At 52.1% G+C, this 20940-nt stretch overlaps 1 protein-coding gene across 8 annotated transcripts in view; it reads right to left on the bottom strand.

The window, feature by feature from the left end:
* Positions 1–3506: 3506 nt before the first annotated feature.
* MPP2 (MAGUK p55 scaffold protein 2) overlaps positions 3507–20940 on the bottom strand; it is a 29739-nt gene continuing 12305 nt past the window's right edge. For all 8 annotated transcript variants that reach the window (XM_058703303.1, XM_058703307.1, XM_058703308.1 and 5 more), the window contains 10 exons: positions 11247–11399; positions 10966–11115; positions 10349–10576; positions 9510–9641; positions 9298–9403; positions 9130–9198; positions 8723–8884; positions 7854–8056; positions 7391–7519; positions 3507–6130 (listed from right to left, as the gene is read on the bottom strand). In XM_058703303.1, the coding sequence (XP_058559286.1) occupies positions 5954–6130; positions 7391–7519; positions 7854–8056; positions 8723–8884; positions 9130–9198; positions 9298–9403; positions 9510–9641; positions 10349–10576; positions 10966–11115; positions 11247–11399 (1509 nt within the window). In that variant the 3' untranslated portion in view covers positions 3507–5953. The remainder of the gene's footprint in view (positions 6131–7390; positions 7520–7853; positions 8057–8722; positions 8885–9129; positions 9199–9297; positions 9404–9509; positions 9642–10348; positions 10577–10965; positions 11116–11246; positions 11400–20940) is intronic.

The raw sequence follows: 20940 nt of genomic DNA, 5'->3' as shown, positions 1-20940 counted from the left end.
CACGGGTGCAGCTGTAGCTAAGGGTGTCTGTGTTTCAAGTTTCATACTATTTGCCTAATTGGGGCCAAATTTACCTTTATCCTTTTGTATTGTCCCAGAAAGGTCATGCTTCAAGATGCTTCTAGGTCCTTCGTCACGAATGCATGCTGCAGGCTGACTAATGGTGACAAAGAGAATTAAGCTCCTGTTCAGAACTTATACAGGGCGCACCCACCTCCTCCATGTAAAATCAGGAGTCACGCTGTATCTTATAAGGCCCTTTCCTATGCAGAAGTTCAGAGACCACTGCCCAACTCATACATTTTTTAAGTTTATTTATGTATTTTGAGAGAGAGAGAAAGTGCGCGCTCGTGAGCGAGTGCATGTGAGTGGGGGAAGGGCGGAGAGGGAGAGACAGAGAGAGAGAGAGAGAGAGAGAGAGAGAGAATCCCAATCAGGCTTCACATTCAGCATGGAGCCTGATGAGGGGCTCCATCTTCCAAACCGGGAGATCATGACCCGAGCCGAAATCATCAGTGCTTAACCGACTGAGCCACCCAGGTGCCCCTACAACGCGTACGTTTTTAACGGAAGAAAATCTCAGCAAATGTACTTCGGATGGTTGTATTCACTTGTTCAAAGATGATTTGGGATTCATTATAATTGTACTAAGATTTGTGCCAAAGTATAGGAAAGCCCTTTTTATAAAAAGGAGACCCTTTTAGCCCCTAAGAGTAGGGTAGAGGAGACAGAATTTTAGGGTCAAGGGAAGTCCTTTCAAAGGAACGAATTTTGTTTTACAAGACAGTCACGGGGTCTCCTTGGTATCAGTCTGCTGCGGACTGGAGAGCACGCCAGTTGGATCAGTGCTGCTTGGAGGGCAGGTGGGGGGTGGGGGGCCTGGGCTGGAAGGAGACCTGAGTGAAAGGGAGACAGACCAGGGTCTTGCAGGAAAAGAGTGCAGAGTGAAAACCCTTCTCAATGAGTGGCCCAGTTGTATGCAATTCCAATTAGTATCCCCACGGGAAAAGGGCGTACTCCGACAAAATGATCCTAGAGTTCACTTTCTAGAAAAAATAATTACTGAGAAAAGTAACACTGATCAAGAGAGTAGTTGAAAACTTTCTTTACTAGATAAGTAAAATATAGAAGTTTCTAAATAATTAAAACCTTGATCATAACGACTAGATTAGATACACAGATGAATGGAATAAGCTAGAAGTTCTCCCTGCTCCCTTGCACATCCTACTCAGTCCCTCCCAGGGCTGTGGGGTCACCACTAAACCCAGTTCTGAGGGAGGAGGGGCCGGGGCTGGGCAAGCTTTAGACCGTGGGCACCCTCAACCACCTGGCATGCCTGGATCTCTTGAAGAGTTGAATCTGGGGATGGCAAGGTAGCCCACACTTATGGTTCCCTTTCTTATCCCATGTTCCTCCTCCACCAAGAGCACCCCACCCTGACTCTGCCAATCTGCCTCGATCTTTGGGAAGCAGCACTGGAAGGAAAGCCCCAGCCTGAGAACCAGGAATCCAGGGGTCTGTTTCAGCTCCGCCAACGACTTTCTGTGTGACATTGGACAAAGCTCATCACCTCTCTAGGTCAGTTTCCCAACTATAATATGATAAGAATCCATTCTGCCCTACTAACCATATGCTACTGTGCCAGGAGGGAAAAAGAATTTTTTAAATGGTGGCAGAATTCCTTTTAGAAATTCAACTATCTTGGGGCGCCTAAGGGGGTCAGTTGGTTGAGCGTCCGACTTCAACTCAGGTCACGATCTCACAGTTCGAGAATTCGAGCCCCTCATCAGGCTCTGTGCTGGCAGCTCAGAGCCTGGAGCCTGCTTCGGATTCTGTGTCTCCCTCTCTCTCTGCCCCTCCCCTCTCTCTCTCTCTCTCTCTCTCTCTCTCTCTCTCTCTCAGAAATAAATAAACATTTAAAAAAGAAATTCAACTATCTTTATTGGGAAAATAGCTTGAGGCCAATTCGGGGCTAAAAGGAGATTTCCTCCACCCCCAAAGTTATGGCGAAAATAGGTGAGCGGTGGTTGGCAATCTTGGCTACAGATTAGAATCATTTGGGGAGCTTTTAAAACACAGGGCCTCCCAGACTCCACTCCCAGCCTGGCGGAGACTGGCTAGATCCCAGTTCTTCTTCCTGAGTACCAAGGAAAACTACATTTCCCAGGCTCCTTTACAATAATCCAGGGCAACATGATGAGATTCTGGCCAATGGATGTGGACAGGCTGACCTAGCCAATAAAATCCCTGAGTAATATGCTACACTTTATTCCTCTTCCATGACCTCTGTGGCGCCTGTTTGTTAAAGACGGTGGAGTCAAAAATGGAAAGAGGCTGGATCCCTGAGTCACTGCTAGGAGTAACACCCAATTCCTACCAGATGTGATGTGAGCAAGACATTAATGTGAGCGAGAAATTAATGATAAAGCAGTCAGCCTTTGCAGACCTTCCGATTTAACTGACCTGGAGTATGGTCCAGGCAATTGGTTTTTTTTGTTTTGTGTTTTGTTTTGTTTGGTGTTTTGTTTTCCACACTTCCGGCGATTCTAATGTGCAGCCGGAATTGAGACCCACTGGATTAGGACAAAAATACAAGCGTGGGGTTGCTAGGTATGGCAACAAAATATCCACTTTCCAAGGACGCCCTGGAGATGGGAAGAAGGTTGTTCAGCAATGAGAGGAAGAGGGTCCAGCAACACGGAGGGAGGCGGGGGAGCCCAAAGAGAAAGGTTGACCAGAAAAATATTCTATGTGCTGGGAATGATCAGGGAACATTCAGAGTTGGGGTATTTAACATTCAATTCTAAATTCTCATCAGAGCTGTTAGGTGGAAGATGTAAGCCCCTATGGTTGCCTCCAAATCACCGGTAAAGTCAGCCTCCACGCTTGTCCTCGTGCGAGTGGATGCTTTGGGGGAAATGGAAGGAAGAAAGCCAGTTCCACATTTGGTTGTTACAGGGAGAAGGGAACAGCTAGAGCCCCCTGCCGAGAATCCCCAGTGAACATTCCAGGCTCCCCTGAAGAATGCAAGGTGGGAAGGAAGGCTGAAGCCTTCACCCTGAAGGATCTGACAGACACACACCCACCCATGGTGACATGTGGGTGACATTTCAACCAGCTCTCTATGGCATGTATGGTTGAGCACCTAGAACCAATCTTAGCATTAACGCTGGGAGAGTCCATGATACTTTTACAGAGAACGAACCTAAGAGGTACAGGGGCCTGCTCCACACAGCAAGTTCTGGGTGAAGTGATTAGCCATGGAGTCCCTGGGTCCCCTGGCCCCCATGAATGTTCGCAGACCCCCAGCCCTGAGCATTTAGAACAAGCATTTTCTGGGGACGGGGCATGTGGAATGGTGGAATGCGAAATCTTAGAAGACATCACAGGACACAAGACGATGCACTCCAACTCCCATTCCAGAATCACTTATGCTGGGTGCCCCCCTCTCACCCTGTCCAGAAGCCATCCACCGGGCCCGAAGCAAAGACAAACAGAGCCCAGAAGCCTTTGTTTTCACATTTAATCAAAGGAAAAGAAAGAAAACTAGTCAGAGCAAAAGCTCGAGAATTGACTGAGGGAGGAGAGAAGAGGGGACAGGGCCACCAGGCTGGCACTGAGTGTGGACAGTGGGGGGCAGAGTCCTCATTATCCTGAGGTGCCTCAAATACAAGCGTCTGGGGCGAGGTGGCGGCAAGGCGGGGGGGGGGGAGATGTAACATGGTGGGCACACACCTGTTCCAACCCAGCCCTGGGCCAGGGTCGGGGGGTGGAGGGGGGTTGGGCAGGGGAGGTAGGATGAAGTTCAGGGAGGGATGAAGACAGGAGAGGAGGGACCCAGCCCAGCCGCCCAGGCATCACTAGAGGTGACAGAACAGCATCAACACAGGAGATCTGCCCTAAAAGGCCAGGTGCCAATGCTCCAGCAAGGTGCCCAGCCTCCTATGCCAACCTCCCTCCACTCCCGTCGGAGGATGGTCTCTCCATCAGGGCACTTTGGAGGTTAAGCAAGGGCAGGGGGTTTGCACCAGCAGATCCTCTGGTGCCTCTACTCCTAAGTCCTCCAGGGGAGGCGGGAACTAGCAAAGGATACCGCTGATTGCCTCGGGTGTTTTCCTCCCACTCCTGGTCCCCTTGGGCTGTGGGTAAGGGTGATGCAAGGAAGAGCTGACTTGAGGATGAAAAGAACACTGGCCAAAGGGAAAAGGGGAGTGTAAAGGCGACTGCATAGTGGAGGCAGAGCTACGCAAACGAGATGGGAGCAGGCTTGACCTTTACATCTCATTTGCATATCCTCTGCGAATGCAAATGAAATCCCTACTATAATAAATATATTTCTAACTTTGTAATAAATATTCTGTCTCTTCTCCCTCCCCTTCCCTACGAAATGGGCACACAGTGGTTCAGGGGCCAGCTTGGGCTGAACCTGCAGCGAAGACGGATTAGACACTCAGCAGAACTGGGAAGTCACGGGAGGGGGGGCGGGGGGGGCCGGGGGGGGGGCGATGGGGTGGTCCCGGCAAGGACAGGCTGACCCCAGGCAGGATCACAAAGAAGGACGAGGGACAGATGCCTGGGGAAGTCTAGGACGGCATTATTTTCTTAAAAGGGATTCTCCTATTTTACACAATTGCCTTCCCCAAGGACTCGGGGGTGTCTTTTAGGATAAGGGAACAGCAGGAGAGGTGGAGGAAGACATCTGGGGAGGGCCAAGGCTCTGCAATCTGGGATAAGAGCCTCATAAGAAATGGGGGCTGATGGGGAACCCCCAAAAAAGTGACCTCCAAAGCAAAACCACCCGTTGCTTCTTTTCTCCAAAAAACTAACACTGATACACACACACCAATGGCACACACACAGACCGGGTGCCGCAGCATGAGGAACAGAAGCTGCGTTGAAACCGTGTGGATAGCGCCCCCTGGAGTTGCTCGACAAGAAGCTGGCTAGAGCACAAATGTCTTCCGCCCGAGCCCAGGCCCCATAGCCTGCTCACAAGGTCCCCTCTGCGCCCCATCCTCTGCGCCCCCCCCAGGCAGATCTGATGCAAGTGGGCGACCTGGACCCCCCCCCCCCCAGAGAGACCACGATGGACAATGGTCACCAACAGGGAGCCCAGATATGCCCCACCGTGGGCCACGATCAGTAGGAGCAGGCTCCCTGTCACTTGGCTCGGTCTTCAGCCCACCCCTACCCCTGTTGAGCCCACTCACCCCTGCTGGCCTTGCCCCGCGGGGGAGCAGAGCTGACCTGTCAGGGGCACGTTGGAGAAGTCTGTGGAGAGACTTCGGCAGTGAAAAGCTGTGGATGAGGGAAGGACAGGGCGGGGTCTGCTTGTGGGACTCCGCCCGATTCCACGGGAGCTGGGACGGCCCTGCTCCCCCCGCCGTGGGAGCTGGTTCAAGCTCGGGTTCCTCCAGCCTTCAGGACGGCACCAGGCTGCCACCACCGCCCAGGACTGCCTGGCTGCTGGGACCTGCACTCCCCGGTCTGGAAACAGCCCAAGGCCCACTCCTAGGCCACAGGTGTGAGAGGTGGGAGGAGCCCAGGAATTGGGTGGGCGTGGCTAGCCCAAGGAGAAAAGGTAACTGCGGAGAGGTGCCCTGGGGGCAGTGTACCTACTGACCACAGGGTCCCAAAGCAGCTTTTCTCTTCTCTGGACTGAGCACTATGGAGGTGACTCTGACACTCCTGGGCACAGCCTGGCCCTCAGAGGGACATCTGGTGGCCAGTGGGCATGGGGAGTGGGCAGCACCTGGGCACAGAGGTACCCCATGAACACCCCATCTCCTTGGCAGTGCATGCCTCTGTGCTGAAGCCAGATTAGGGCCCCCTAGGAGCCATCACCCAGGGAGAGCCAGACCACCAGGGACGAGAGCTAAGGATCATGGCTGGGGTCATGGCTGGGGAAGGGGATGGGTCGCAACCCAGAGGGGTGAGGTCCACATGAACAGGCTCAGTACACCCAGCTGACAGGCACCCACTGGGGCTCTGTCCGCAGCTTCTCCATGGCAGCCTGGAGCTCACGAAAGGTCCTCTCCAGGTTGGTGTTGACCAGGGTGAGGTCGAAGTAGTGCCCGTAGCCTCTCTGGATGCGGCTGCTCTCTTCCACTGTCCTCCTCAGGTCTGCCTCCTGCTGGCACAAGGGGACCTCGCGGCCATCAGTGTCCCCCAGTCACCCCCATCATCACGGGGGATCTACAGCCTCCCCCATCTATCCCCCTGCCCAGAGCCCAGCCATATCAGGTACAGACTCCCTGGCTAGGGAGGCAGGAGCCATCGCACGTCTCCGGGCGGCTCTCCTGCAACCAGGGACAGACAGATGGGTGAAAAGAAGGAAGGAAGGAAGGAAGGAAATAACCTTTAGTCAGTGCTGAGCATGGCACTAACTGTTTTGCAACCCACGTGATCTTCGCGATAGCTCTGCTAGGCAGGACTAATGATTCCCCATTTCCAGCAGAGAAAATTGAGGTTCAGAGAGGTCACCCAGCCAGCCAGTGGCTGCAGAGGGTCTGTCTGACCCCAAGGTCAGTGCTCCCTCCAGTGTGACCAGGCGCCTGAGATGCACCTCCCAAGCACGCCACTACTAAGGCAATCCACGGGTGCCCCAGGCCACCGCTACCCCACACCTAATCAAAGCTGGCCAGCTGGCTGAGCAGGGGTAGGAAGGACACTTTGAATGCTGACTTAAATGAGCAGAGGTGGAAGCTCTAGGGCTGGCCCAGCTTTGTCCCAGTGGCCCCAGTTGGCTATGTTTGTGGCCAGGGGACTTCAGAGGGGAGCCCAGCCCAGACAGCCTCTGACCAGGGGCCTGAGAACTGCAGTACCAGGCATGGCCAGCAGATGGACCCCTGAGCTCAGAGTTCTGCAAACCCTACATCCGGAGAAGGCGGCTCCAAGGGGTACCTGGGGGGGAGGTAGGCGCCCTGGTGTCCTGTAACCAGTGACTTGAAGCTTCTCCTCCCAGCCTCCTCCCTGATGCTAACTCATCCCTCCAGCCATCCTTCCAGCCTCCAGCCTCCTCCTTCCCTTCAGCTTTTCCCTCCAGCTGTAAATGCCTGGCCCACTTCTGCCCAGAGATCACCCACCGGCCCTCTGGACTCCCTTAAACACTCTGTCCCCCCACAGTGGACGGAGTGGCAGGCCTTTCAAAAGCTCCCGCACCCCAGGCTAGCTGTATCCCTGACTCTATGAGACTCTGGGCACTTTACTTCCTTGCTCAGATCTCTGTTTCCAAACGGATAAAGTGGGAGTCAGGAGTCCAACCTCACTGATACCTTGGGTGGTGCCCTGTCTCCTTTCCCCAATGCCACCTTCTTCTCCTCATCAGCTCCAGCCTACCTTCTCCCGGGGCAGCCATTAGGCCCCTCCCACCGCACCTCAGAGTCCTCACCGTAAGCTGCTTGGTGGACAGCCCACTCTCCAATGCAGCCCGGTTCATGGCCCGGAGGGTCTCGTAGTCAGGGGCCTCGATGAACACCACATAAGGGACAAACTCAGCTGTTCTCAGCACTTTCACTGCCTGCGGGAGAAGAAGGGGGTGGGGGAGTATATCCCCACGGACATCCTGGAAGGGGGAGGAGGGATAGCTGGGGGCTACCTGGGAGGGTGGGGAAACGGAACCTGGGGATGAATGGGAGAGGAACAGCTGGCAGGTGGCCGGGGACTGGGAAACCGGAAGAGGCTAGGGGGGCCCTGGGAGGGCAAGAAAGAGATTCCAGGTGGGTTGGGTCCCTAGCAGTAGTTGGGGGATATATGAGGGTGCTTGGGAGACCAGTGCCTGGAAGCATATGGGGAGTGCTGGGGGTGGGGCAGCAGAGTACCCAGCGGGGATCTCAGACCGGCTGGGACTTTACCTGGGGGTTGACATCCAGCACGCACACTTTGCCGGCGGCGACCACGCCCCGGATGGAGTCGATGCGCGTGCCATACAGGTTGCCCTCGTACTCGCCATGTTCCAGGTAGCGCCCAGCGCGGATGTCTGCCTCCATCTCCCCACGGGACACAAAGCTGTAGCCCTGACCTTCCCGTTCGGAGTCCTTGGGCCGCCGGGACGTGTCTGGGGGGAAGGAGGGGCTGAGTGAGCACAAGCAGGCTGTACCATGTCAGACGCGCACGGTCCTGCAGCCTGGGAGGGGCGGCCTCCCTCCGCCTTCAAAACACTGCCGCCTCCCCACACCCGCACCCTCACCCTCACCCCTGCCACACACGCATTCGAGACTCCCACATTGACAGGACCTTCAGAGTTCACTGCGCCAACCTAGTGCTCACAGATGGGGGGCTGAGGCCCAGAGGGGGCGATGTGCACCCCAAAGCCACACACCAAGGTCAAGGAGACCTGGGGTCAGCACTCAGGTTCCCGCCTCCAGGAACCAGGGGCTCTCACCACCCCAGCTGGTTCTGTCACCAAGAAGCCCCGTCTTCCACAAGGCCACACGCAGCCCTGTTTCACACGGGTTCCCAGCGGGGCTTCTCCTAAGTGAAACTTGAGAGGAGGAAAGGCGAGGCCTGCCCCCAGCCCACCCAGGCCACAGGTTCAAAGGACAGCTTCCCCACCCCTCTCCAGCCTGCAGTTCCCCCCTACCACCTACAGAGGGCGCATTCCCCCCACGCCTCACTCAAAAGTACCCCTTGACTTGGAAGTCCATGCAGATGCCTGCTCAGTGGACCCAGCCCCAGCCCCTGCTCCCAGTCCCCTGCCCACCAAGGCCCGGCTCCCACTCACAGGGCACGGTGGTGCCATAGCGATCTGGATCCCACATGATGAGTTTATTCTTCAGGCTGCGCCGGCCCACACCCTGGGCTCCGATGAGCACCAGGGTTTTCCGGCGGAAGGGGGGCATGCGGGCCACCTCCTCATAAATGAGCAGCTCATGCCGGTCAAACTCTGAACACAGGGAGATGGCGCTCATCAGGCTAAGCGGGAGGCGTGGGTGGGGCCGGGCCTCAGGGAGGCCAAGGATAAGAGGGCTGCGGTGGTGGCAGCGTGGGGGGGGGGGGGGTGCAGCAGAGAGAGACTGGGCAGGTCCTGGGGATGGGACTGGCAGCATCAGCACCAACAAGTCACTGGCGGGGGTGGGAGGGCGCATGCCATATTAGAGGAGGACAGGGAAGGGGGCCCCCAACACCCACCTGCATTCTTCGTAGTCAAATACATCATTCGCTTCTTTTTCTTTCCTGAAAGGCTGCCACATAGGGTCCCTGGCCACAGGGAGATGGGCGAGTGAGGCCAGTCAGGCTTGTGTCACATCCCAGATTAGGGGGTCATGAGGCGGGGGGGCGGGGGGGGAACCCTCATACCTGAGGTGGGTGTCAGCTCCAGATCCCGTTTGACAAAGGCTTTCCGCTTCTCCTCCAGCAGCTGGCTGGGGATGAGCCCAGCGCTGCCCCCTTCGACGTGGCATGCCTGAAAACGAACAAGGGAGAAAGATCTGCCTGAGTGAGAAGACACCTCCCTGGGCGCTCACCTCCCCCACACACCACGCCTGGAGAGACAGACACCGAGGGCTCACCTGCCACCAGTTAGCATCGTCCTGGTTTACAATCTGCAGTAAGTCCCCAGCACTGAAGCGCAGGCCGGCTTCCTTGCAGGGGATAAGGCTGTCTCTTGCAGGGTCGTAGTCGAAGTGGCATTTCACAAATACCTGGATGGGGGATCAGAGAAGGGTCAAGGGAAGAAGGTAAGGCTGGAGGTCAGAACCCTTCTCAGACCAGCCCCCTACCCCACTTCCCCCTCTGAGGGTGGGGGGACCGTCACCTGGTCCACTGTCTTCCCCAGGCCCTCACAAAGGTGAAAGAGGCTAAGGCGTGGCCCCCCTAGTAGGGGCATGGTGCCCCCAGGCCCCCCTGGTAGCGGCCTCCCTTTGCATCTAGAACAAAAGGACTCAGACTGATGGGGCCTGTGGTCAGGCCTGGGGCCTGAGGCAGCCACCCGCTGAGGAGGAGGCAGATCACTGGGTAAGGGACACAATCCTGGCACCCATTGCAGGATCCCTCAGTCCACCCACAGCCGCCTGTTGGAACAGGGGGCTCTAGCAGATGGCTACAGAGCCAGTAGGAGAAAGTGGACAGAACGGCCAGACCCCCACCTTCCACCAACCAGGAGGCAGCTGTACAGGGCACCTGGCAACTCAGCATCGCGCATGCGCGCACCCGGTACACCTAGGCCCGGGGCTGCATCGATACAAGTTGCCTACGCGGGTACAAACGCGCGCACGTCCCTTGCACATGCGTATGAGTGCCCAAGACTCAGGCCAGTGCACGAGTATGTGGGCCTGTGACCCTGGCGGCTGGGAGTCCCGGCTGCCCGTTGGGCCTTGGGCTGGGTGGGGAGGTAGGTGGACGGACCCACCTGGCGGGGCAGATGGGGCTCCTGGTAGCTGGGCAGGATCTTGAGGATGACGCTGCCGCTGGCACTGCGCAAGAGTTCCTGCAGCGCGCGGGGGTCGCTGCCCACTGGCTGCCCGTTCACCTCCTTGATGATGTCGCCCACGTGCAGCAGGCCTTGCTGAGCCACCATGCCGCCGTGCAGAATGCGCGCGATCACCAACTCGCCGCCCTCCACACGGAACGTCACTCCCTGGGGGGTGGAGGGCGGATGTGACAAGGCCCCAGCTGCTCAAGGCAGAATCTTCAAGTGGGTTTCCTAACGGCCCCTCCATTCCCACCCTCACCCCTTCCACCCCGGACTCACAGAGTCCCCTCTATCATTTTTCTGCCCCAATCCTTCACTTACAGGGCCACTCATGGAGGGAAGGGGGGGCAGAGTGGGGAGGGTCCTGGCACGCGGACGTGTGCAGCTCAGGTGCAGGGCGTCTGCCGTCTCCTGGGGCTGCACGGGCCTGGCCCGGGGCAAAGCTGGAACCATCTTCCCCTTCAGCCCTCTCCGGGCCAGATCCGGCCTCCACTGCTTACTCTCCACCCCGCCCCCCTCCGGATCCCACCCCCAGCCCTGCCCCGTGGCCTCACCAGATGCTCTCCGGCGGTCTTGCGGATGCCCACCATGCGGACCGCGTCGGGAGGCACCGGCTGGTTGCTGAAGGTGGGGTCCAGGCCAGGGCTGGGCGGGGGAGTCTCATAGGTCTTCGAGGCCACAGAGTCGTGTGTCTCCAGGAGGGACTGGGGAGGTGGTGGAAACAGGAGGGACCGTGGGACAGTGCCCCGTGGCTCTAACTCCCCGCCGGCCCCTCTCCCAGGGGCCGCCCCAGCCACCACCCCAACTCCCCGCCCCCCGCCCTCCGGGCTGGAACCTGGAAGTGAGGCTCTTGGAGGATGCGGGCCAGCTCCGCGGCGGTGCTGCTCTGCTCCGCCAGCTGCGCCAGATCCCGAAGGATCTCCTGCACCAGCTCCAGGTTGTTGTCCCGCACGGCCTCCAGCTTGGTCTCCTCCAGCCGCTCGTGGGCCTGGTGGGTGAGGGCGGGGCAGGTAACACCCGAGGCTCCCCGAGAACCCTGAGCTACCAAACACTGCCCCGCCCACCCCAGCGCAAATCCTGACTTCAGACCCCGCCCTTGGCTCCGCTTCTGACATCAGCTTCAGACCCTCACTCACCCAGCAGCGAGCACACTCCCACCTGTGCAGGCACACCTTGCCTTCTCCTTTCACCCCCAAAATGGTGATTAGGACCCAATTTAGGGAAGGGAGAGTACAAAGGATAAACCTTCATCCTGTTGCCACAGAGGGCCGTGAGACTTATCACGCTGTCTCCAGCCCCCCCGGGACCCTGTAAGCATGTGACTTCAAGGACAACTTATTCCACCCAACATCATGGTCTTGGACATCCTGTAGCCCAGGATGAAGAAGCCGGGGAGGTGGAGTAACTTGCTCAAGGTCACAGGGACCCAAACTTGGGTCTCCAGGCCTTCAGCCTAGTGCTCCCAGTGAGGGAGGGGACGAGAAACCGGTGCGGTTGACCTTGAACCACACGAGGGTTTGCCACACCAACCCCAGCACAGTCAAAAATCCACATATAACTTTTTACTCCACAAAGACTTAATTACTGATAGGCTACTGGTGACTGGAAGCCTTATGGGTAGCAAAGAGTTGGTTGGGGGTGCCTGAGTGGCTCAGTCGGTTGAGTGCCCAGCTCTTGATTTCAGCTCAGATCGTGACCTCAAGGTCGTGGGATTGAGCCCCTATGTCAGGCTCCACACTGGATGTGGGGCCTTCTTGGGATTCTCTCTCTCCCTCTCCCTCTGCCCCTTCCCTTCTCACATGAGTGTTCCCCCCGTCTCTCTCTCTCTCTCTCTCAAAAAAACCAAAACCAAAAACAAAGAGTTGGTTAACACATATTATCTACGTTATATTATTATATACTGTACTCTACAATAAAGTAAGCTAGGGAAAAGAAAATGTTAAGAAAGTCATAAGGAATAGAAAACATTTACAGTACTGTGCTTCATTTATTGAGAAAAGTCCACAGACGAGTGACCTCGCACAGCTCAAACCCATGTTGCTCAAGGGTCAAATGTGCATGGTGCCAGGAGAGGACCTGGCACCTGCTTGTTGATTTACGGACTCTGGGCTCCATGTGCTCTGAAAAGGGGGAAGGAAGGTTTTACCAGTGACCAGTCCAGCAAGGAGAGTTATGTTAGTTGGGTCAGGAAGTAAGGAGTCTTATTTCAGGGATATAAATGAAGACTTTTTTCTCTCCGAACCATTTGAAAAATAGACCTAAGTCACTTCACCCCAGACTACTTCAGCGTACATCACCTAAGAACAAGTAGGAGGCCAGCTACATAAACTATAATACCACCACCACTTGGAAGAAGTTCAACGTTGACACATTGATGTAATATCTAATAGACAGTCTCTATTTAAATACTGGTTAGTGTCCCCAGAGTATCCCTTATAGTTTTGGGGGTTTGTTTTTGTTTTTTTCTGATCAACAATCTCATCAAGGACCATGTGTTACATTCGGTTACAAAAAGGCCACATCTTTTGATTCCCCTTTAGACCAGATCCCAGTAACTTCTGGTCTTTCGGGACATTTTTAAGTTCAGGCAAGTAGTTTGCAAAATGCCCCACAACTGGATTGCTCTGATTGTTTTGCCATGATTAGACTCAGGTTAATCATTTTTGGCCAGGGTTCTACATAAGCAATCTTGTGTCTTTCCCACCCCTTGAGACTGTGACTATTCTGTTCCCCAACAATCTTTCATTGATGTATTTAGCGTTCATTTATGACCCCTGCCTAAATCAATTCTTGAAATTTTGTTTTTCAACGTTTATTTATTTTTGGGACAGAGAGAGACAGAGCATGAACGGGGGAGGGACAGAGAGAGAGGGAGACACAGAATCGGAAACAGGCTCCAGGCTCTGAGCCATCAGCCCAGAGCCTGACGCGGGGCTCGAACTCACAGACCGCGAGATCGTGACCTGGCTGAAGTCGGACGCTTAACCGACTGCGCCACCCAGGCGCCCCCTAAATCAATTCTTAAGTTGGGGGTTGCAAAATAGTGATTTTCTAACTCCGTTATCCCTTCTACATTTATTAGCTGGCATTCTCCTGTAAGAAAGAACTAGTCCTTTTTCCCTCCCACCCCACCTCCCTCTCACCTAAACTCCCCTCTCTGTATCACTATGGATTCTTTTTTATTCTGCGTTATACTCCACCACCGTCGCTATCTTCGTGGTCTCAATTTATCCCAAACTTTGTTCATTGGGAGCTCCAAACACACCTGTGTCCTTTGGACATGGTTCCCATCAGTCCTCGAGCACCTTCTTCCCTCTGCCACAGGCTCATCTTGTACTTTCCCTACCCCACGTCTGGGCTCAGCAATTTCTCCAAGGAACTTGGATTCCTTTTGGCAGGGAATGGTACTTAGAAACCGAGATCTGGGGTACTCAGTGCTCATTGCTTCTGGCATGTTACTTCTTTAGTAACCCTTCGTTGACCCTGATAGTTCCAATTAAAATCTAACGCTGCAAAATTTTCCTCCGCTGCTCCCGTTCCGTATTTGTACCTCCCTTCTCCCTGAGAACTTATTTCCCCAAAATATGAATATATCTGCTTATCTGTTCCATCCTTCAAAATTCAAAAGGATTTCAAAATTGCTACTGTGGCCACCTATCACAAACTTAAGTAAAAGTCAAGATTTATCTGCAGTCCCTTTTGTCCTCAAAATAGTCTAAAAGCACTTACAGCATTAGGGAGATGCTCTGTATCTGTGCTGTGCAACATGGCAGCCATATGTGGCCATCAAGCAACGGGACTAGTATGACTGAAAAACTGAATTTTTAATTCTACATCAGCAGTGCAGTGTATTTAAGTGTTTTCATTTTAATTTAAGCATTTAAATAAATACTCACATGTGGCTAGTGGCTACTGTATCAAATAGTACAGCCTTAGACTATATCTCACTTAGGGTATACAGTCAGAATACTGTGAGCAAAAGTACCAGAATTAATTCCCTTTTCTGTATAGTTACGCTAACGATTTAATATGTGGACAGATTCGCTTATCTGCACTTAATCTCAGAGTTTGCTTTTTTCATTCTTTTCAATTCATTTGTATTTTTTGAATATTTACAACACTTACATGGTTCAAATTTTAAATCTAGGGGCACCTGGGTGGCTCATCCGTTGAGCATCCAACTCTTGATTTCGGTTCAGGTCATGATCTCATGGTCCTGGGATGGAACCCCACATCAGGCTCCATGCTGAGTGTGGAGCCTGCTCGGGATTCTCTCTCTCTCTCTCTCTCTCTCTCTCTTTCTTTCTCTCTCCCTCTGCCCCTCCCTCCCTCTCTCTCTCTCAAAAAGATAATTTAAATCTATATAAAAAGTAAACCTAGGGACACCTGGGTGACTCGGTTGGTTGAGTGTCCAACTTCAGCTTAGGTCATGGTCAGGGTTCATGAGTTCGAGCCCTGCATCAGCCTCCCTGCTCTCAGCACAGGACCTGCTTTGGATCCTCTGTCCTCCTCTCTCTCTGCCCCTCCCTTATTTGCACTCTCTCTCTCTCAAAAATAGATTTTAGGGGCGTCTTGGTGGCTCAGTTGGTTAAGCGTACGACTTCAGCTCAGGTCATGATCTCCTGGTTCACAGGTTCGAGCCCCTTCTTTCTTTTCACAACAGTAAGTAAATATTTCTCTTTCTTTTTTACATACAACGTAGAACACTATACACACACTCTTTGCTTCCTTTTTGTTTGTTTGTTTGTTTGTTTGTTTGTTTTTTAATTGGCTTGGTTTGCTGTTTGGCTTTTTACTTAACAGTATGCCCTGGAAATCACTCTATGCTTCTACGTGGAGATCTTCCTTTATTATTATTATATATATTTTTAATTACTGCGTTTGAGTCACCGCGCGACCGGAGTACCATAATTCACTCAACCATTCTCAGGGGTATTTAGGTTGTTTCTAATCTCTTACTATTGCAAACAAAGCTAGAGTGAAAAACCTGGCATAGCTGTCGTCTATCTGTAGAGAAGCCTTCCATGTCAATTCCTGGATCAAGCAGTAGATACACTGTGGTTTTGCTAGATATTGACAACCCCCCTCTCCATGGGGCTTGGGCCGCTTTGTCCTCTCACCAGCTTTGGATGAGAGACTTCCCTGAAGCCTTGCCACCGGAGCGTGTGATCAGACCTTTGCGTGTCTGCCAATCACGTGGATGAGAAACAATTTCTCAGTGGGTCTTGATTTGCATTTTGCTTCCGGAGTGAAGCTGAGCATCTCCTCATATGTTTAAAGGCCATCTCTTCATCTTTCTCTGCAAATTGCCTGTTCACGTCTTCTGCCAATTTTTCTATCAGGTCTTGGTTTTTTTTCTTTGTCCCATTTTTCAAATGTGCTCTGTGTTGGAAAGATAAGCCCTTTATCTGTGCTATCTCTTGCAAATATTTTCCCCCAGTTTGTCATTGTCTTTTGATGCTGCTTACGGTTTTCTGTCAATGCAAAGTTTATTAATACATGCATCTGATTTTTAAGGCATAGTTTAAAAGGGGGGCTTTCCCAACACACAGATCCATGTTTTCATCTAGGATATGTATGGTTTATTTTTCACATTTACATCTCTGATCTACTTTGAGTTTATTCTGATGTATGGTGTAAGTACGGATCTGCTTTGATATCTTTCCAAAGGACAATCCAGGTATCCCAATACCATTTATTAAAAATCTATAGGAAATTTTTTGTTTAATTTTCTATGTGTGACAATGGTAGTGTGAATATATTTTTATTTTTATTTTTTTATTTTTTTTAAATATGAAGGTAGTTTTCTTTTTTTTATTTTTATTTTTATTTTTTAATTTTTTTTAACGTTTATTTATTTTTGGGACAGAGAGAGACAGAGCATGAATGGGGGAGGGCCACAGAGAGAGGGAGACACAGAATCTGAAACAGGCTCCAGGCTCTGAGCTGTCAGCACAGAGCCCGACGCGGGGCTCGAACCCACATACCGCGAGATTGTGACCTAAGCCGAAGTCGGACGCTTAACCGACCAAGCCACCCAGGCGCCCCGTGAATATATTTTTAAGAATCTTTATCTTTTAGCTATATATGCTGAACTACAGATAAAATTATGTCTGAGATTTGCTTCAAAATAATTCAGGAGAGGGGCGCCTGGGTGGCTCAGTCGGTTAAGCGGCCGACTTCAGCTCGGGTCACGATCTCGCGGTCCGTGAGTTCGAGCCTCGCGTCGGGCTCTGGGCTGACGGCTCAGAGCCTGGAGCCTGCTTCCGATTCTGTGTCTCCCTCTCTCTCTGCCCCTCCCCCGTTCATGCTCTGTCTCTCTCTGTCTCAAAAATAAATTAAAAAAAAGTTAAAAAAAATAATTCAGGAGAGAGGGATGTAGGTGGAGGTATGGATAAAGCAAGATTATTCATGGGTTGTTACGTGTCAATGTGCAGCAATGAATGATGCAGGTTCAGGAGACATGTTTTTCAAGCCCAAGGGAAGAGATTCTAATAACACCTCATAGGGATACCCTGAGGATTCGGGGAGATGCACACAGGGCCTGGCACACAGTAGGTGCTCAGTAAAGGCTAGCTCTTTCTATCTTCTCTTCCCCAAACAGGCCAGGGGAACAGCATCCGCGGGGGCAGGGGGGAGGGGCACGTTAGCCCCACAGTCACTTAAACCAGCCTCTGGCAGGTGAGAAGCATTTCAGACAGACACCCACAGCCTGGTGGGGCAGAATGTTCCTGCGTGGGAGAAGCAGACAATTGAAGGGGCAAAGGAGTAGCACTCAGAAACCACTTATGCCTTGGAGCACCCAGGTGTCCTAGTCGTTTAAGCTATGGACTCTGGATTTCAGCCTCAAGTCATAATCTCACGGTCATGAGTTCAAGCCCCCACGTGGGGCTCCTCACTGAGCATGCAGGCTGCTTGGGATTCTCTCCCTCCCTCCCTCTGCCTTCCCTACCTCTCTGTGCATTCTGTCTCCCTCCCCCCGCCCCAAAAATAAATAAACATTAAAAAAAAAAGAAAAGAAGGGGCGCCTGGGTGGCGCAGTCGGTTAAGCGTCCGACTTCAGCCAGGTCACGATCTCGCGGTCCGTGAGTTCGAGCCCCGCGTCGGGCTCTGGGCCGATGGCTCGGAGCCTGGAGCCTGTTTCCGATTCTGTGTCTCCCTCTCTCTCTCTGCCCCTCCCCCGTTCATGCTCTGTCTCTCTCTGTCCCAAAAAGAAATAAAAAACGTTGAAAAAAAAAAAAATTAAAAAAAAAAAAAAAAGAAAGAAAAGAAAAGAAAGAAAAAAGTTATGCCTTGATGTTCCTTGATGTTCCCCAGGCGCTAACTGAGGCATGTCTCTGAAGGTTCCACCAAAACGTATGTGCTCTTGTCATTTAGCTCGGCATAGCACGCCAAGCTTTCCGGGCCCTGTTACCAGCAACTAGAACAATGCCTGGAGTCCAGGGCCCAGGAACTGTATTTCAAGAATGAGCAGTGGCACTGGCGCATGCAACCATCTCACAATGGCCACTTTAGCCGGTCTGTCTCTTCGGCTTAGCAGGGGAGAACAGATTTCCCCAGGAGCCCTCACTAACTGAGCCGGAAGCCAGGGCCCCTCCCAAGCTGCCTACCTCCCATCCCTCCCGTAATGACACCTCCCTGCAGGCTGGTCTATTCGTCCCCCTGTGGCTGCCCCGGGGCATCTCACCCACTGATATAAAAGCACATCTCTCCAAGCTGGACCTTCACGGCCCAGAGGAAACTTTACACATTTAACCATTCAAATACAAAAGAAACACTACAGCAGCGTGATCTAAACAGCCGAGTGACGAGCGCTGAGAACACCTAACAGGTACCATAATTTACAACACACTTTTCCGGGACTTTGAAAACCCAGAATTGGATTCATCCTATCCTTGCTCTGTGATATGTTCTCGTCATTGGTTTGGTTTGTGCGTGGCTCCCTTTCAGTTTAGTCAGCATTGAGTTAGACATTTTTATAGTAATATAACAAGGATCAAGAACCCACCATTCAAACCATAAATGAGGATCTTGACAATATCCTACATCTAACCACATGGCCCAGCCACCCATCCACTCCCAGAAACCGCCATCTTGATTCCCTGTCATCATCCTGCCCCGGCTTCCATTTCACGGTTTCATTATCTCTCTGCATTATACATATTTCTAGAATTAATATCATTTTTAATTATTCTTACCTTTTTTATTTTCTTTTTTTTTAATTTTTTTTTTCAACGTTTTTTTTTTTTTTATTTATTTTTGGGACAGAGAGAGACAGAGCATGAACGGGGGAGGGGCAGAGAGAGAGGGAGACACAGAACCGGAAACAGGCTCCAGGCTCCGAGCCATCGGCCCAGAGCCTGACGCGGGGCTCGAACTCACGGACCGCGAGATCGTGACCTGGCTGAAGTCGGACGCTTAACCGACTGCGCCACCCAGGCGCCCCTATTCTTACCTTTTTTAAAAAAGGGCGAATTATGCTATATATAATTCCTGGGGGCCTGATTCTTTTCACTTAACATTATTAAGTGAAAAATTATTTTACCTACTATTTTTTTTACCCACTATTATCTTGCTAAAATTTACTCTCACTTTCCATATTAAGAGATAACATTCTACTTTGTTTCACTTATTAGTTTTCACTTAACATTATTCTTCTATGATTCATTCTTTTCTCCCCCCCATATCACAGTTGTTCATTTTAACCATACTATATTCCATTGTGTGAATATGCCACATTTGATTCATGCCCCCTCTTTGGGAAGCACCTGGGTCATTTCAGGATTTGGGCATCGTGAACAGCACTGCTATGAACATTCCAGTCTGTATCTCCTGGTGCACATGTAAGAGTTTCTCCCAGAAACAAAATTGCTGGGCCATGGGGTATACGTACGTTCAATGGTAAAGCAGCACATTTACAAAATATCTCATTTAAATGTCATACCAGATGGGTGCACCTGGGTGGCTCAGTTGGTTAAGCGACTGACTTCGGCCCAGGTCATGATCTCACGGTTCGTGGGTTCGAACCCTGCGTCAGGGCTCTGTGCTGACAGCTCGGAGCCTGGAGCCTGCTTCGGATTCTGTGTCTCCCTCTCTCTCTCTGCCCCTGGCCCACTCATGCTCTGTCTCTCTCTCTCTCTCTCTCAAAAATAAATAAAATTTAAAAAAAAATGTCATAATGACCCTGTGAGATTAGTAGTCCCAAGGCCATTATCTGAGACTTGAGTGGGTGAAACGAATTCCTTCGGAGCCCAGAACTCATCTGGGTACATCAGGGACTCCAGTCAGTTTCCTGGGCTCCTCCACGGCTGTGGTGCCACCATCTGGGCAACTGTTTGGAGAATGCATGCAGTTGAGAGGCACTAGGCCCCACTACCAGGAAAGTTTTGAGTTTGTGTGGTAACCATTTGTTGAATTCTGCTCTGACAATCATCTTCGGCACAGCAGGGGCTCAAGCTTATTACAGACCAGAAGCCTGGGCCAAGTATACAGTTAGCTAACGGTGCAGCTGGTACTTGAACCCTGATCTGTCAGCTGCTGGTCCGGAAGCAGACTGCAAAAGCAGAAACGTCACACAGCCATTTCTCTGTGAGTTTTTCCCCCTCTGCCCTCATACTCCGACATCTCTGTGGCAAAAGACAGGGAATTCTCATTTGACGCCTATGCTCATAATTAAATAGCTCAAAAACTGAAAGAAGTCCCAGAGGGTGGTGTGCCAGAAGGTAAAGTCACTCTTCAATCGTGATTTTTTTTTTTTTTTAACATTTATTTATTTTTGAGACAGAGAGAGACAGAGCATGAACGGGGGAGGGGCAGAGAGAGAGGGAGACACAGAATCGGAAGCAGGCTCCAGGCTCTGAGCCATCAGCCCAGAGCCCGATGCGGGGCTCGAACTCACGGACCGTGAGATCGTGACCCGAGCCGAAGTCGGCCGCTCAACCGACTGAGCCACCCAGGCGCCCCTCTTCAATCGTGATTTGATGATGTGATTTGCTTTGGTCGGGGGACATTAGCAAATATGATGCAAAAAGAGGCTTCGAGGCTTGTCTTCACTTGCTGCTGAGACCGCCATGTGAAGAAACCTGGGCTCTCTCCTAGAGGGTGAGGGACCCTCTAACCACATCTAGACCATCCTAGACACTGCAGCCTTCTCAGCTGAGACACCAGATGTGTGAACGAAAACATCCTAGACTACCCTGCTGAGCAGCCCAGACCAGAAAAACCACCCAAACCATCCAAAAAATCATGAGAAATGAATCATGGTTGTTTAAAGCCACTAAATTGTGGGATGGTTTGTTACACAGCAGAAACCGACTGATACACTGAGCTCCCCACCACCGTAGCTTCCACTTGTCATGTCCCTTGGTCAGAGTCTCTATTTCAGTGACAGCCCCCACCCCGACTCCTTCATTCTTCTAGGACTCTCTCACCCCGGCCTTATTACAGGAGTGGAGTCTCCCAGTGAACTCCAGTCAATGGACAAGACTGCATTGTAACACCTCTTTATGGTTTGAAATGCACTTCTACAT

This window comes from Neofelis nebulosa, chromosome 16, assembly GCF_028018385.1.
Source record: "Neofelis nebulosa isolate mNeoNeb1 chromosome 16, mNeoNeb1.pri, whole genome shotgun sequence".
NCBI lineage: Eukaryota > Metazoa > Chordata > Mammalia > Carnivora > Felidae > Neofelis > Neofelis nebulosa.
This window is presented reverse-complemented; position numbering and strand designations above follow the sequence as displayed.